This window comes from Dreissena polymorpha, chromosome 4, assembly GCF_020536995.1.
Source record: "Dreissena polymorpha isolate Duluth1 chromosome 4, UMN_Dpol_1.0, whole genome shotgun sequence".
Lineage (NCBI taxonomy): Eukaryota > Metazoa > Mollusca > Bivalvia > Myida > Dreissenidae > Dreissena > Dreissena polymorpha.
The window spans coordinates 142,368,695-142,383,391 of NC_068358.1; the positions used below are offsets into that span (position 1 = coordinate 142,368,695).

At 37.2% G+C, this 14,697-nt stretch overlaps 1 protein-coding gene across 1 annotated transcript; it reads left to right on the forward strand.

Moving 5' to 3' along the window:
• Positions 1-743: 743 nt before the first annotated feature.
• LOC127877747 (40S ribosomal protein S3) lies at positions 744-12,517 on the forward strand. Its single transcript, XM_052423941.1, has 5 exons — positions 744-862; positions 1,326-1,550; positions 5,061-5,155; positions 7,476-7,663; positions 12,280-12,517. The coding sequence occupies exons 1-5, from the start codon at positions 833-835 to the stop codon at positions 12,471-12,473; spliced, it is 732 nt and encodes a 243-aa protein (XP_052279901.1). The 5' UTR covers positions 744-832; the 3' UTR covers positions 12,474-12,517.
• The last annotated feature ends 2,180 nt before the right edge of the window (positions 12,518-14,697 follow it).

The following is a 14,697-nucleotide window of genomic DNA, read 5'->3' on the forward strand; positions in this document are numbered from 1 at the left end:
ACATAAAATCAATCAATTTGTTGTTTGTTTTCGTCCTTATTTGTGTTCGTTCATTGGATTCAATTTAATCTGAAAGAGTTTCAATTTCTGAGTATTTTTTGTTCTTCAAAAGGGTCGCGAATATGTTTGAAACCTTATCATGATGCGCTTCATCAATGCAAACAATAGCAGAATGGCCGCAGTTTTGACGGCCAAAATTTGAGCATGCGCAAACGTGACGTCATTATCGGAATCCCCAAAACCTCCTATTCACAAATGCAAAAATGGGGGTACGCGTGTGACCGTGCAAAACATAGCTTTACCTTTTAACATACAGGCCTTCAGCAAAGAACTTTGACCACAAGGCATCCCTGTGCCTTAATCTTTAATTTATTACATTTTATAACCAATTTGTGTTGCTTTGATTCATCAATATTATGTATTTAAAATGACATGAAAACATTTATACTAGAAAGATTCATCAGCTTTTAAACGACTTTATATTTTTAGCCTACCTGAATTTTCGCAACAGTTTTTAGTTCCAATTCAATTGACGACAATTCGCTTCACTCTTATAATTTTATTTAATCTTTAGCCCATTCTGGACCGTCGAGAAAAATTCGTTCCCTTCAGCATTCTTTGACAGACTTGACAGACATCTTGTAAATACGACTATTTTGCGGTGAGGCCGCCTTTTTACGGCCAACTTTAGTGGTATCCTATATAGCAAAATAAAAGGATCCATTCTAGACTGCACGCTAGTTTGACAGTTAACACTGAGGAAGTAATACTTATTCCGCGAAATATTATATGCGTGCGCACCGCATACTTCCTTTTCCGGAAGTTGATCAAGATGACAACAAATATCAGCAAGAAGCGAAAGGTTTTGAGCTTTAAATGATTTTATAGTAAACATGAACTATTAGTTTGCGCACATAATGTAGCTCTTATGTATAAGCCCCCGTTTTTCCCCTACAAGAGTTGATGTGCCCCAGTAAATAGTCAGATTGCGTTCGATTTAAACGGGGCATGAATTCGGATAAATAGCGATTGTTTCTGTTCTTTTTATTGAAAACCACTTACCACCTCGACTAAACAAGTGGTTCCATAATTCAACCAATAACATGGCCAAATTGAAGTCTCTAGGGTAGCATACATTACTAAGCCCAATAGGTTTTACTGTGTTGTCATTTGTAAGTGAACATACGATGACACAGTGACATCCCACTTGAGGCCTACTTCTCATTTGTAACACTAATCAAAGCAATACTGTCAATAACGAATGAATGTAAGTGTTCCCTATCTTATTTAATCAACTTTGTCGTGTGTTTTTGTACTGAAACTAGTTCGTTCAAGATGGAGTGTTCAAGGCCGAGTTGAACAACTTCCTAACCCGTGAACTTGCTGAAGATGGTTACAGTGGGGTGGAGGTGCGTGTTACACCGACCCGCACTGAGATCATCATCCTTGCCACACGCACACAGAACGTCCTTGGAGAGAAGGGCCGAAGAATCCGAGAATTGACATCAGTTGTACAGAAGCGCTTTGGCTTCCCAGAAGGAACTGTTGAGGTACATTTTTGGTGATAAGCCGAAACAAGTTCTGCAAATTATTTTGCCTTGACATTTCTAGGTATGGAAAATATATTTTCAGGCACCCCAACAAAAAAATAAAAGCGATGTAGCGCCATTGTATTACCTGAAACTTGATCAGAACACTTAACCAGTGATATTTTTACAAATTTTCTCATCCGAATCCTGGGACTCGGTAACTTGCAAATCTACGAGTCCCTGAATTGAAAGAATGAGTCCAAATATTTAAGATATTTTTTTTGTGTGAAAATTTCAATGCATTTGTGGGACTGGCATAATTCGAAACTTTGCATAAGCAGAGGTTTTTGTGAGTACAGGATGCACGACTCGTAGGTAAAAAAATCACGGCTTAACCCACTGACATATCGGCTATTTAAACTGCGTCAGTAGGTAAACTTTAATAAAAAGCTTGGGTCACTAAAAAAGCCAAACTTTTTGTAAAAATATATGAAAATCCCAAGGAACATTGTTTTGAATTAGAAACTTGGTAATATGGGTTCAAAAGCCTGGTCACTTTAACACTTTAGAAACCACACTTTGCGTTCAATCTTTATAGAACTGGATCATTTGTCCCAATGATAATATCTTGTCCAATGCGAAACGTGGGTTCAAATAATGTAAGCATAAGCATAAAATCAACAACATTAATTTCCCAGTCAAAAGGCCACGATATTTCCAAATCCAAAGAGACCCTGCCCCATTCCCAAAATGGTGGGGGGAAAAAACACTGGGGAAGTTTTCCTAAAAAAATAATTTGAAACCTTCCAATCTTGTGAACCTTTCCAGCTCGAAACAGTTGGCCCCCAGGCCCTTTTTATGTCCCCCAGTCTCTTTTTGCCCTGTCTGTTTGTTGGTTTGCATCAAACTTAAACATTGGCCATGACTTTTGCAACATTGAAGATAGCAACTTCAGTGTTTTTTTTCCTTTTATAGGGGAATGGTGGCAGGGCCCGTCCAAAGGGGAAAAAATGCGTCGTTTTTAGGAAAAGGGGAAAATTAAAAATTCACTTGTTTATATGTTATGATATTTATTATATTAATACACATGTTTGTATGAATATAATATTCACAGCTGAATGTCTTTGTCCTTTTCCTTAAAATGAAAATATATATCAATGATTTTTTTCAACATTTAAGTTTCAGACAGTTCAGCCTTCATGCACTGTCTCAGTTTTCTTAGCCATTTTGAGTCTAATTGGGATCTTTCAAATCGATAAAATGGCAAATTTGAGCATTTTTTATCAATAAAATGGACCAAATTGGAATGATTTTATCAACAAATATTGGCACAATATATATACATCAGGCCTTTTCTTTGCCATTTTTGGGAGAAAAATGCAATTAATGTGAAAAGTCCACTGATTTGGGAAAAACTATTTAATACAACTCTTTATAATTATTCAAAATAATATAAATTATAGCTATATACTTTTTTAGTTGTTTATGAAATAAATTTGAGATATATTGATCATGATTATGAGACAGTTCTTTCTAAAAAAATTAAAAAAAAATATTATTTTTTTTTAACTTCTGGAGGGGATTTTTTTAAAAAATGGGGGGAAAATATATACTCTTTTTTGAGGGGAATGGGGCCGAATATCGGCCCCGAAATTGCCATAAAAAAAAACACTGAACTTGATATTTGATCTCATGGAGCTGCACATTTTGAGTAGTGAAAGGTCAAGGTCATCCAAGGTCAAATATAAAGGGGGACATAGTGTTTCACAAACACATCTTGTTTGTAAATACTTTGTTATACTGAATCTTCTAATGCCTTGTATTAATATGAATCAATGCTGGTCTCAAACATGGATGTTCCGTATTTATAATCAAATAGCTTTCAAATGATTCTGTTTGAAGCATTCTTTACATTATTACTTAATATCATAGTGATTGATTAATCACAAATAAATACATTCATAGACTTGCTAATAAGTTTACTGGTTGCAACTAGTTGATAGTTGTCATAATACATTGATTTTCTTCCTAAATTTGGCCAAAATGGAGTCACTTCTCCCTAATTTCTGTCACTTCTCCCTAAAAATTGGCCACTGTACTTTTTTAGCTCTGCTGTTTTTGGAGAAAACCCGAGGTATTGTCATAATGTAGTGCACCGTAGGCGTCGTGCTTAAACCTTAACATCAACTCTACTAAAATTAAAGTGCACTCGCCTACACCTTTGAAGCTTCATATGTAGCTGCACCTTGACGAGTTTTACATGCCACACCCATTTTTGGGTCACTAGGCAGGGGTTTTATTGACCCGATTTTATAGCCAAAATTCGGCTATGTTCCCAACCCCAAAAAGTATTCTTTTTTCCCAAAATGTGGCAACAAACTCCCAATTTCCACAAAAAAAATTTGAAAGAAGTTTCTAATGCGTATTTTATCTCAATTTTAATTCTATTACATCTAACAAAGTATTATATGATTTTTTTCTTTTAATTTGAACGATAAAAAAAAGAGTTATATCAAATTTAGTATTTCCCTTATCAGTGGACTTATTGCGAAAAGAAAGGCTAATTAATTTATTTTCCCAATTTCATGAAAATGCTGATAAAATTTCCAATTCCAAAGCCATGGGCTATCTTCCCAAAAAGTGGGGAAAAAAACCTGCTAAGTAGAAGGTCAATGTGACCTCTTAACAAGAAAAATCTTCTGACAAGCTTTCATTTCTTCAAAACTGCACCCGCAGCGGAGCGTTGGCACCTGTTATGCGGTGCTCTTGTTTATTTTCATGGTTATCAGTTATGATAAAGGAATTCATAATTGCTTTGTTGAACTCACTGGAAATTCATATGACCAGCAGAGCTACAGATAAGGTGAGTATTTGCGTAAATACCCAATGTAAAATTGCAGATAACACATAGAAAAATTGAACTCTGCGTACCGAAACCCAATTGAAAGTGCTGATTACTCATATCGTATTTTTCCATGTGTAACTAGTGAATCTGTCCCAGAAATACCCTGATTCCGCTTCGTCCAACCTTTAGTATAACCTTCAGCACAATAATATGTACGGAAGAAAGCGTCTATGTAACTACGTATTATTGTTGTGAAAATGTCAAAACCGCAGGGCCGTTAACAGGGAAATATCGTATCCCAGGCACAAAAAAAACAATTTTTAGTTATTTCATCGCGAGCAACACAATTTTTTTTTTAATCAAGACTGTATATTATGGATATATCTACATAATAACACAAGATCTCTGAAACTTATCAATTAAGAGTGGAACTTCAACTAGCTCATTCAGGTAAGCATTTGAGAATTTAAGACAATGAAAATACCCAATTTTAATACAAAAATACCCAATTGTCAAGAAAAGTAGTGGATACCGACTTTTTTGTACCCAATTGAAAATGAAAATACCCAATTGAACTCAAAAATAGAGGGTATTTACCTAATTACTTAGAAAAGTTATCTGGAGCTCTGGACCAGGTTATAACGATCATGTGTGATCATTTATGTAATTGTGTTGACATTTTCCAGCTGTATGCAGAGAAGGTGGCTACTCGTGGTCTGTGTGCCATTGCTCAGTGTGAGTCCCTGAGATACAAGCTGATTGGAGGGCTGGCAGTCAGAAGGTAGCTAGAGGGAGTTTTAAGTAATGCAGCACAAGAAATTTTGAAGGATCTAAACGGCCAATGAAGCTATGTCAGGGTATTGAACTAGTTGTAAAAGTTGCCATTTTGTTTTTGCTCTCTTCGTAAGTCAGGTCAAGATGACAAGTAAAAAAGGGAAATGAAAATAATTATCAGTTAAATTGCGACCCCATCAGACTCAATGTCCAATTCTATGACACAAATAGTTTAGTTTAAAATATGGCCATATAATTTCAGTGCTCCAGCTAGGATTTGAAAAGGGCAGGGAGGCTTTTTTGTCAAAAGGGCACTTTCGACGCGCAGTATTTTGTCAAAAGGGCACGTTCGAGCGCGCGGGTGTTTCTGGAATGCTTCCTATTGCATGTTAATTTATATGTTATAAATAATTGTATTATTCCCATTATTATGAAACCATTCAAATATAATGTCTACAATGAGGATTAAACTAATTACAATGTAATAAGAGATTTATGAATTATCATATGTAAAAAAAAAAAAAAAAATTTTTTTTTATTTTTTTTTAAGGGGGGGGGGGCAGGGCGGAGGTTCTGGAAGGCAGGGCGCAGCGCCCTTCGATTTAGGCCTAGCAGGAGCACTGTAATTTGATAATTTGTAACTATCCAACAAAATACTATTGCCATTATTGAAGAATATAGATTGGTTTAAGAATTTTGTAAAAACACAAGAAAAGTCATTTTGGAAATTTATAAATCAGAACTCTCAGCCTTTATCTGAACAGCTGAGATAAGTGTATTGTCCTTTTCCTAATGTAGTAATTTTGATTGGCAATCAAAACTAAACATGCTTGAAGCAAGTTTTAAAATGACTGAATTGGTCAGTGCTTTTAAAGCTAATATGGAGTGGAATTTTAGGGACTAAAAATGGCGGGGTCCAAGCCACGCAACAGCGTTATAAACAAATCCGCGTTATAAGTCTGAGCTCATTTATTGCAGGTATAGTATAGCCTATAATATAGGTCCTGTGTATTACCATGCTGTGTTGTCATCCAACATGCATATAAACCGAATCGTATCGATAACATTTTACATACCGCTTTTCTAATGTGCACGTTAATCTGATAATCCAATAAAGTTACATCACTTAAAAAAAAAAATTGAACATTTATGATGATAAATATGTTTACGAATTTCGTAAACACAACTATATGCATACGCCATTTTTTAGAAGTGTAAAGAGAGCAGTGCATTATGGGGCAGAGCTTTCATTGGACAAGCGAATTTAAATTTAGATTGAATGCAATACGATACTTGTACAAATTGCGTCATACGCCGTCATGCAAAAAACGTGCTTTTTCGGGGACTTTTGATACGGGGCAAAAATGACAGTGAATCTCTGTTAACAATTACACTGCGTTTGCATGTTAATAAATCGTCTTGATTATTTAATTAATTTCTCGTACACAAACTGAATTAAATGACTAAATACTAGAATGATAATGAAATGACAGAAAAACTTGTTTTATACTGTGCGCAGTATATTTCAAAGCCGCTCCTTTAATAAAAAAAGAGTCAAACTGCAAGCATATCAAAGTAAGAATGTTTTTATCGTTTTGAATAACTTTTAATTTTATAATTATCCCGCTTGCACTTACCTTATTGAAATAAGCGCACTGAACTGCTATGATAGGGAATACATGTAATAAACACTGACTCGCGATTTTTTACACCTTTATTGACATTACACAACAGATTATCACCAATTAGCTGTTGAGTGGCGTTTAACCTCTAATCAATTAAAATCAGTTAAATGGACGGATAAAGCAATCGAGCTGTGATCGCCGCCGCCTTTGAATTTTCTGAAAATACATGAAGTTGCATAACATGGATTTGACTCAGAAATGGAAGGTTGGAGAAAAAACCGGATCCAAGCACCCCCCGCGTTATATTGGACACAGCGTTATAACGGACCGCACTATATTGGAGTTACAGTGTACAGCTATAGTTTTGCATAACATAATCATATAGTGTTTGATCAAGGGCTGTTTTTCTAAAGTGGCCTTGGGGGCGGCCCTCCCCCCTGTTTAGAATGGTGAAAAAATGAGTCACAAACTTTCTAAAATTGTGAAAATTTGAGTAGCGAATTTCTTGAAATTGTGCAAATTGTAGTCACAAATTTCTCAAAATTGTGAAAAACTGTGCCATTCTCACAAAAGGAAAAAAGCCATTTGATCATTTGTCTATCATTATCTCCATCAATAAACCATGCACAAATATCATTTTGGTGAAGAGTCTTGAGGTCAAGCATAAATTTCCACTAACAAGCCTTATTATCTCCCCTGCAGGGCGTGCTATGGTGTTCTGAGATTCATCATGGAGTCTGGAGCCAAGGGCTGTGAGGTAGTGGTGTCTGGCAAGCTGCGAGGTCAGAGAGCCAAGTCCATGAAGTTTGTGGACGGTCTCATGATCCACTCTGGTAACCCCATCAATGACTACGTGGATACCGCTGTCAGACACGTCCTCCTCAGACAGGGTATGGCTTAGGGTCATTGGTCTGTGGCTTGGAGTAAATAGCTCGCCTTTATTGGATTCACTTTATGAACTTTGATAGCTGTGGTGTAAGATTGAAGTCAAATTGAAGAAGAAGTTTGTATGCACTCTAAATGCAAGTTTCCCAATATTCATAAAACTTGTTTTTGAAGATTTCCATTATAACTCAACTTTATAAATAATTGCTGATTCCTTATAACTTAAAAATGCTCAAAGTGTGAATTGAGAGTTAAATTAAAATCCAGGATGTGCCAGGTGCTATATATTAAATAAATCGAGCTAAAAAAATTTTTTGGCAAAAAAAGAAAACCAAGCTGGTCAGACACTGTAATTTTTAGAATGAAATCACTTCCACCTTATCACACATTTATATTTGACCTTGTACTCACACTAAGTGAAAATCTACACTTCCATTACCATGTCTTTTTCTGGGGTATCTACAGGTCTCTTAAACAGACCCATTCCGCAAGCAAGTTTTAAAAACAAAATACAAAAAGTAATGAAGTGTCTAATGCTAATGCTTATTATATCTCAATTTTTATGCCCCCCTTCGAAGAAGAGGGGTTATATTGTTTTGCACATGTATGTCGGTCCGTCCATCAGGTGGTTTCCGGATGATAAGCTCAAGAACGCTTAAGCCTAGTATCATGAAACTTCATAGGTACATTGATCATGACTGGCTGATGACCCCTATTGATTTTCAGGTCACTAGGTCAAAGGTCAAGGTTACAGTGATTCAAAATAGTAAAATGGTTTGCCGGATGATAACTCCGAGAATGCCTAGGCCTAGGATCATGAAACTTCATAGGTACATTGATCATGACTGGCAGATGACCCCTATTGATTTTCAGGTCACTAGTGCAAAGGTCAAGGTGACAGTGACTCAAAACAGTAAAATGGTTTCCTGATGATAACTCAAGGATGCTTACGGCTAGGATCATGAAACTTCATAGGTACATTGATCATGACTGGCAGATGACCCCTATTGATTTTCAGGTCAAAGGTCAAGGTCACAGTGACTCGAAACAGTAAAATGGGTTTCCTGATAGCTCAAGAATGCTTACGCCTAGGATCATCATGGCTAAAAGTGTTCCGGATTTTTCCGGAAGTTCGAGCTTTTTTAAAGCCCCGGAGGTCGATCTCTCAATTCGTCCAGAATCGATGAGAAAGTTTGGGGAGGGGTAGGTGGTCCGCGAATATTTCCAATCGAAATAGAGATCTAAAAAAAAATTACAAATATGCGTATCTACAAGTATAACATGTGTGCGAACTGGAATCGATAGCCATGGCCACTTAAGCCAGTAAAAGGGCCAGTTTAACAGATACTCAGTATTAAGTGATAATAAACTCCTTCACTTGCACCTGGTGTCGGGTTTCAAGGCATCTGCTATCTGAGAATTTCTATTTTAAAGCGGGTATATACGATTTTTTATGTGTGTTTAATTGTAATATATTGATAAAATATGTTACAATACCACAAAATAGGCAAAAAAAATTATACATTAAAGCCGAATGTCATAAAATGCAGCAAAGACAAATTAGCGCCCCGAGCCGATAGTGACGTACATATTTTCCTACAATAATCGAAGCATTCGTCTTTGTATTATAAACCGTTAAACTACGAGGGGTGTTCCAAAAGTTCGTGGATTTTCGCTATAACTTATTAGTTTGCTGGTAAAAGTCAATGAAATTTACATCTTATACAAACCAATTATCACGCACTTTATATATAAGCTAAAAATGCATGAATTCCATAAAGCGCGTTTGAAACGCGTTGCCATAGAGACCTCAGTAACGACATGCGGCGCACGTGTGTATTTTATTATATGTATGAGCGTTACGCGAATTTAAATTTGGTTTGAATGTCGTTGATAAACAGAATTTACGCCAAATTTCACGTTACAGCGCCTAAGTCCTCCTTACAGCCCGGATTTGGCCCCTATGGACTTCCGCGTCTTCCCGGAAGTTAAATCACAGTTGCGCGGTATTCGCTTTGCAAGTAAACAGGAACTTACAGTTGCGGCAAAGCGAATCGTGTCGTCTTTTGACGCTGACTGGTATAGAGACACTTTTGACAAGTGGATTTCTCGACACATAAAGTGCATTCGCGTTGGAGGTGATTATGTGGAAAAGATTTGACAGTTGTTAACTTCATAACGTCATTGAGGTTGAACAGAAACGTTACACGTGCGTCGGTGTGCGCATTGTGCACATGTTTAAATCCATGATATATATTTATTGTTTTATGTATTTCCATGATATTTGGAGAGTAGATTTGGAAAGGACGAAATATTCTTAACATGCTATTTGTTTGTCCATTTATGTTACCAAATGAAAGTTATAGCGAAAATCCACGAACTTCTGGAACACCCCTCGTAAGTTAAGATGCACATCGTACATGTATGGTATACATGCTGGCGAATTCGGCTGTACAGCCGTTTTCAATTTCAGAATTAAATATCTTGCTTATTTCGCATTTTTCGACACATGTTCTTCTTAACTTTTATTTTAATTTATTTTGAAATATATATATAATAAGTTTTTTACACAGTTTATATAAATTCATAAATATTTGACAAAATCGTATATACCCGCTTTAAGACATTCTCATGGGTAAAAGTTTTCCGTAATATTAGGGATTTCCGTAAATTCGATCTTCAGTCAGGTCGCTTTTCCAAATCGTATAAATCCGACGAGATATTTGGGGGGGGGGGGTTAACCCCTGCCTTTGATTTTGATCGGACCTGAAGTTTAACATCAAAACAGTAACGGCTACGAGACGAAATAACATGTCTCCCGTAAAAACAGGTACGGATACGAGCCAAAAGACCCTCCGCACGTGCAGAAAGCAGCATGACGTCACCTCATTAGAATATTCTGGCAAAATCTGGTTTACCGCACGGAATAGCTCGAAGTAAATCGGGAATCTGACTCGGTTTCCCAAAAAGAGTTTTGATTGTTTTACAAAAATCGGTCAACCAATGGAATTAGACGTTACGAAACGGTTTTATCTCTCAAAAAAATATGGCGGACAAGTCAAAATAACTTCACTTCCAAAACCAAAAAACACATGATAAAATCATGTATTTGCCTCCGGGGTACAACACAAAAAAAAACTTGAAAGTGATGTAAACAACAAGTGGCGATGGGAATGGCTCCATGAAAGAGACTCTCGTGGAGAAAATGGGGAGATGGGTTTAAAAAACACTCCGGGTAGCGCATATTGTGATATCTGTTTCAAAACGATCAAGTACCAATCAAATGGGAAAAAGGCGTTCAAGTCTCACGCCGAGGACGTTACGCATGTGAAAAATTACCGGACGTGGAAATCAAATCATTAGAAAATAACTAGATAAGATATACAAACAAATTACTTAAAAATACAAGACAGAAAATGTATTGCTAAACCATGTTTATTTTATATTTATATTATACTGTAAATATTTGCATATTGTTTAGAAAGTTTATTGTTATCTTAAAGATTTTGCCTATCATTTTATCTACATGAAATTTTTAAGAAATAGATTGTGATATTTTCTAGCCAAACTAACTGTTTTTTCTGTTTTGAATCACTTAAAAATACAGGTGTCTAAGCTCAGGAGAAGTGATTTCTTTGTTTCAAATAAGCTAAATTGCAGGAGCTTCCGGGGGCCCCCTGGACCTGATCGGGGGCCTTCAAGCCCCCTGGCCCCCAGGTTTTTTTTTCAGGCTTTTTCATCCTTCCTCACTTTTAGCCATGGATCATGAAACTTCATAGGAACATTGATCATGACTGGCAGATGACCCCTATTGACTTAGGTCACTAGGTCAAGGTCACAGTGAGTCGAAATAGTAAAATGGTTTCCAGATGATAACTCAAGAATGTTTACGCCTAGGATCATGAAACTTCATAGGTACATTGATCATTACTGGCAGATGATCCCTATCAATTTTCAGGTCACTATGTCAAAGGTCAAAGTCACAATAAATCGAAACAGTTAAATGGTTTCTGATGATAACTCAAGAACTTTTAGGCCTAGGATCATGAAACTTCATAGGTACATTGATCATGACTGGCAGATGACATTGAATTTTTTTTTCCCAAATCATTGGACTTATCAGTGGAAAAAATTCCCAATCTTGAAGTTGTATTTTTCCTTAAATGGGCAGGAAAAGGCCTGAATACTGTTGCAGGCATTTGATCATCCTTAGTGTTTTGCCCAGGCCCTTTTTGCGTGGCGCTTTTTACACTTTAAATTTAACAACGTGCAGAACTATAGGTATTGATATCACTGTATTATGCATGAAATGTACAATATCCACGAAGATTACATTACGGACCGAATATGTGCTTGGTACTTGTCGACTGATATTTACATGGGGTCATTCAGACATAACTAATTCACAACCGCGTGAATCTTCGCTGCCTTGGGGCCATACTCTGATACTTTTCGGCTCAGAAGTTCGGTCAAGAGGCAATTAAGATGTTATCAATAAGGGCGCATGGTGTCTTTTGCCTTTAAAAACAGCATAGTGGTGCTTCAGAATGGCTGCGTGACACAGGGCCACGCAAAAAGGGCCTTGTAAAAACACTAATACAATGTAGTCATCTTGTTTAAGGTGTTCTGGGCATCAAGGTGAAGATCATGTTGCCATGGGACCCGACAGGCAAGATCGGCCCCAAGAAGCCACTTCCCGACAATGTGAGTATTGTGGAGCCCAAGGACGAGGCCCCGCCCGCGCAGCCCTACAGCGAACAGAAGGGAGCCAAGCCACAGGACGCTGTGCAGACCCCACAACAACCCATCATGTAGACTTTTCTGTACATTATTGTGTGATAAAGGTCCTGTCAGAGAGATGTACAGTGTTTGTTGTTCAGTTTCCTGCCTTGAGCTTTATTCACCAAGCCATTCTTACACTTAAGAATAGAAAATAGACTTAAGACCAAAAAATTGCTTAAGAGTTTCAACATATAGTATACTGGCTGGAAAAAGTGCCAATGTCATAAACAAACTGATCTTAATAATTAATTATGTAAAAGTTAAACTATATGTGTTATCTGCAATGCTACACTAAAATTTCAAAACATTAGTGTTTTGAGAATATTATTTATTTTTAAAGTCTAAGAATCAGATGGTGAATATTGGCACTGTAGTGTTGCATTCATGTCTTTGTTTTGATAAAATTAGACTACACACTTAAACAAGAGGGCCTTTCAGGCTCATATTCGCTCACCTGAGATAACGAGATATTTTTGGGACAAATCTTCTGACCAAGATTCATGAAGATCGGAAATTAAATGTGGCCTCTATAGAGTGTTAACAAGGTTTTACTATAGCCATATATGGAAAAATGTCCCGCCCCCTGACAGCCATGTTTTTCAAGCAACCGGCATCATTTTTATGCCCCCCTTCGAAGAAGAGGGGGTATATTGTTTTGCACATGTCGATCGCTCCGTCTGTCCAACAGATGGTTTCCGAATGATAACTCAAGAACTCTTAGGCCTAGGATCATGAAACTTCATAGTTACATTGATTATGACTGGCAGATGACCCTTATTGATTTTCAGGTCACTAGGTCAAGGTCACAGTGACAAAAACGTATTCACACAATGGCTGCCACTACATCTGACAGCCCATATGGGGGCATGTGTGTTTTACAAACAGCCCTTGTTATACCCTTTATTACTTGTATTAATTATGCCCCCCTTCGAAGAAGAGGGGGTATATTGTTTTGCACATGTTGGTCCGTCCGCATGTCCGTCCGTCCACCAGATGGTTTCCGGATGATAACTCAAGAACGCTTAGGCCTAGGATCATGAAACTTCATAGGTACATTGATCATGACTCGCAGATGACCCCTACTGATTTTCAGGTCACTAGGTCAAAGGTCAAGGTCACGGTGACCCGAAATAGTAAAATGGTTTCCGGATGATAACTCAAGAACGCTTATGCCTAGGATCATGAAACTTCATAGGTACATTGATCATGACTCACAGATGACCCCTATTGATTTTCATGTCACTAGGTCAAAGGTCAAGCTCACAGTGCCCAAAAACGTATTTACACAATGGCTGCCACTACAACATACAGCCCATATGGGGTGGCATGCATGTTTTACAAACAACCCTTGTTAAACTCGTCAAAGATATTATCTGGATGAATCCTCTTACCAAGTTTCATGAAGATTGGACATTAAATGTGGCCTCTAGAATGTTAACAAGATTTTACTATAGCCATATTAGGAAAAATGCCCCGCCCCTTGGAAGCCATGTATTTCAAGCAAACAATCATTTTCGAACTCATCCAAGATATCATTGAGGCCTATCTTTCTGACCATATTTCATTAAGATTGGACAATGAAAGTGGCTTTGAGAGTGTTAACAAGGTGTTACTATAGCCATACAAGAAAAAATGCCCTGCCCCAGGTGGCCATGTTTTTAAAGCAACCAAAACCATTTTTGAACTCATCCAAGATATCATTGGGACAAATCTTCTGACCAAGTTTCATGATGATCGGAAATTAATGTAACCTCTAGAGTGTTAACAAGGTTTTACAATAGCCATATAAGGAAAAATGCCCCGCCCCGGGGTGGCCATGTTTTTCAACCAACCGGCATCCTTATTGAACTCGTCCAAGATAGTATTGGGATGAATCTTCTGACCGAGTTTCATGAAGATCGGACTATAAATGTGGCCTCTTAGAGTGTTGACAAGATTTTACTATAGCCGTATAAGTAAAAATGCCCCGCCCCTTGCCAGCCATGTTTTTCATGCAAACTTAATCATTTTCGAACTCGTCCAAGATATCAATAAGACAAATCTTCTGACCATATTTCATGAAGATTGGACAATAAATGTGGCCTCTAGAGTGTTAACAAGGTTTTACAAAAGCCATATACTATAAGTATAGCCTTATAAGGAAAATTCCCCGCCCACTGGGGGCCATGTTTTTAAAGAAACCAAAACAATTATCGAACTCCTCCAAGATATCATTGGGACAAATCTTCTGACCAAGTTTCATGAAGATCAGAAAATA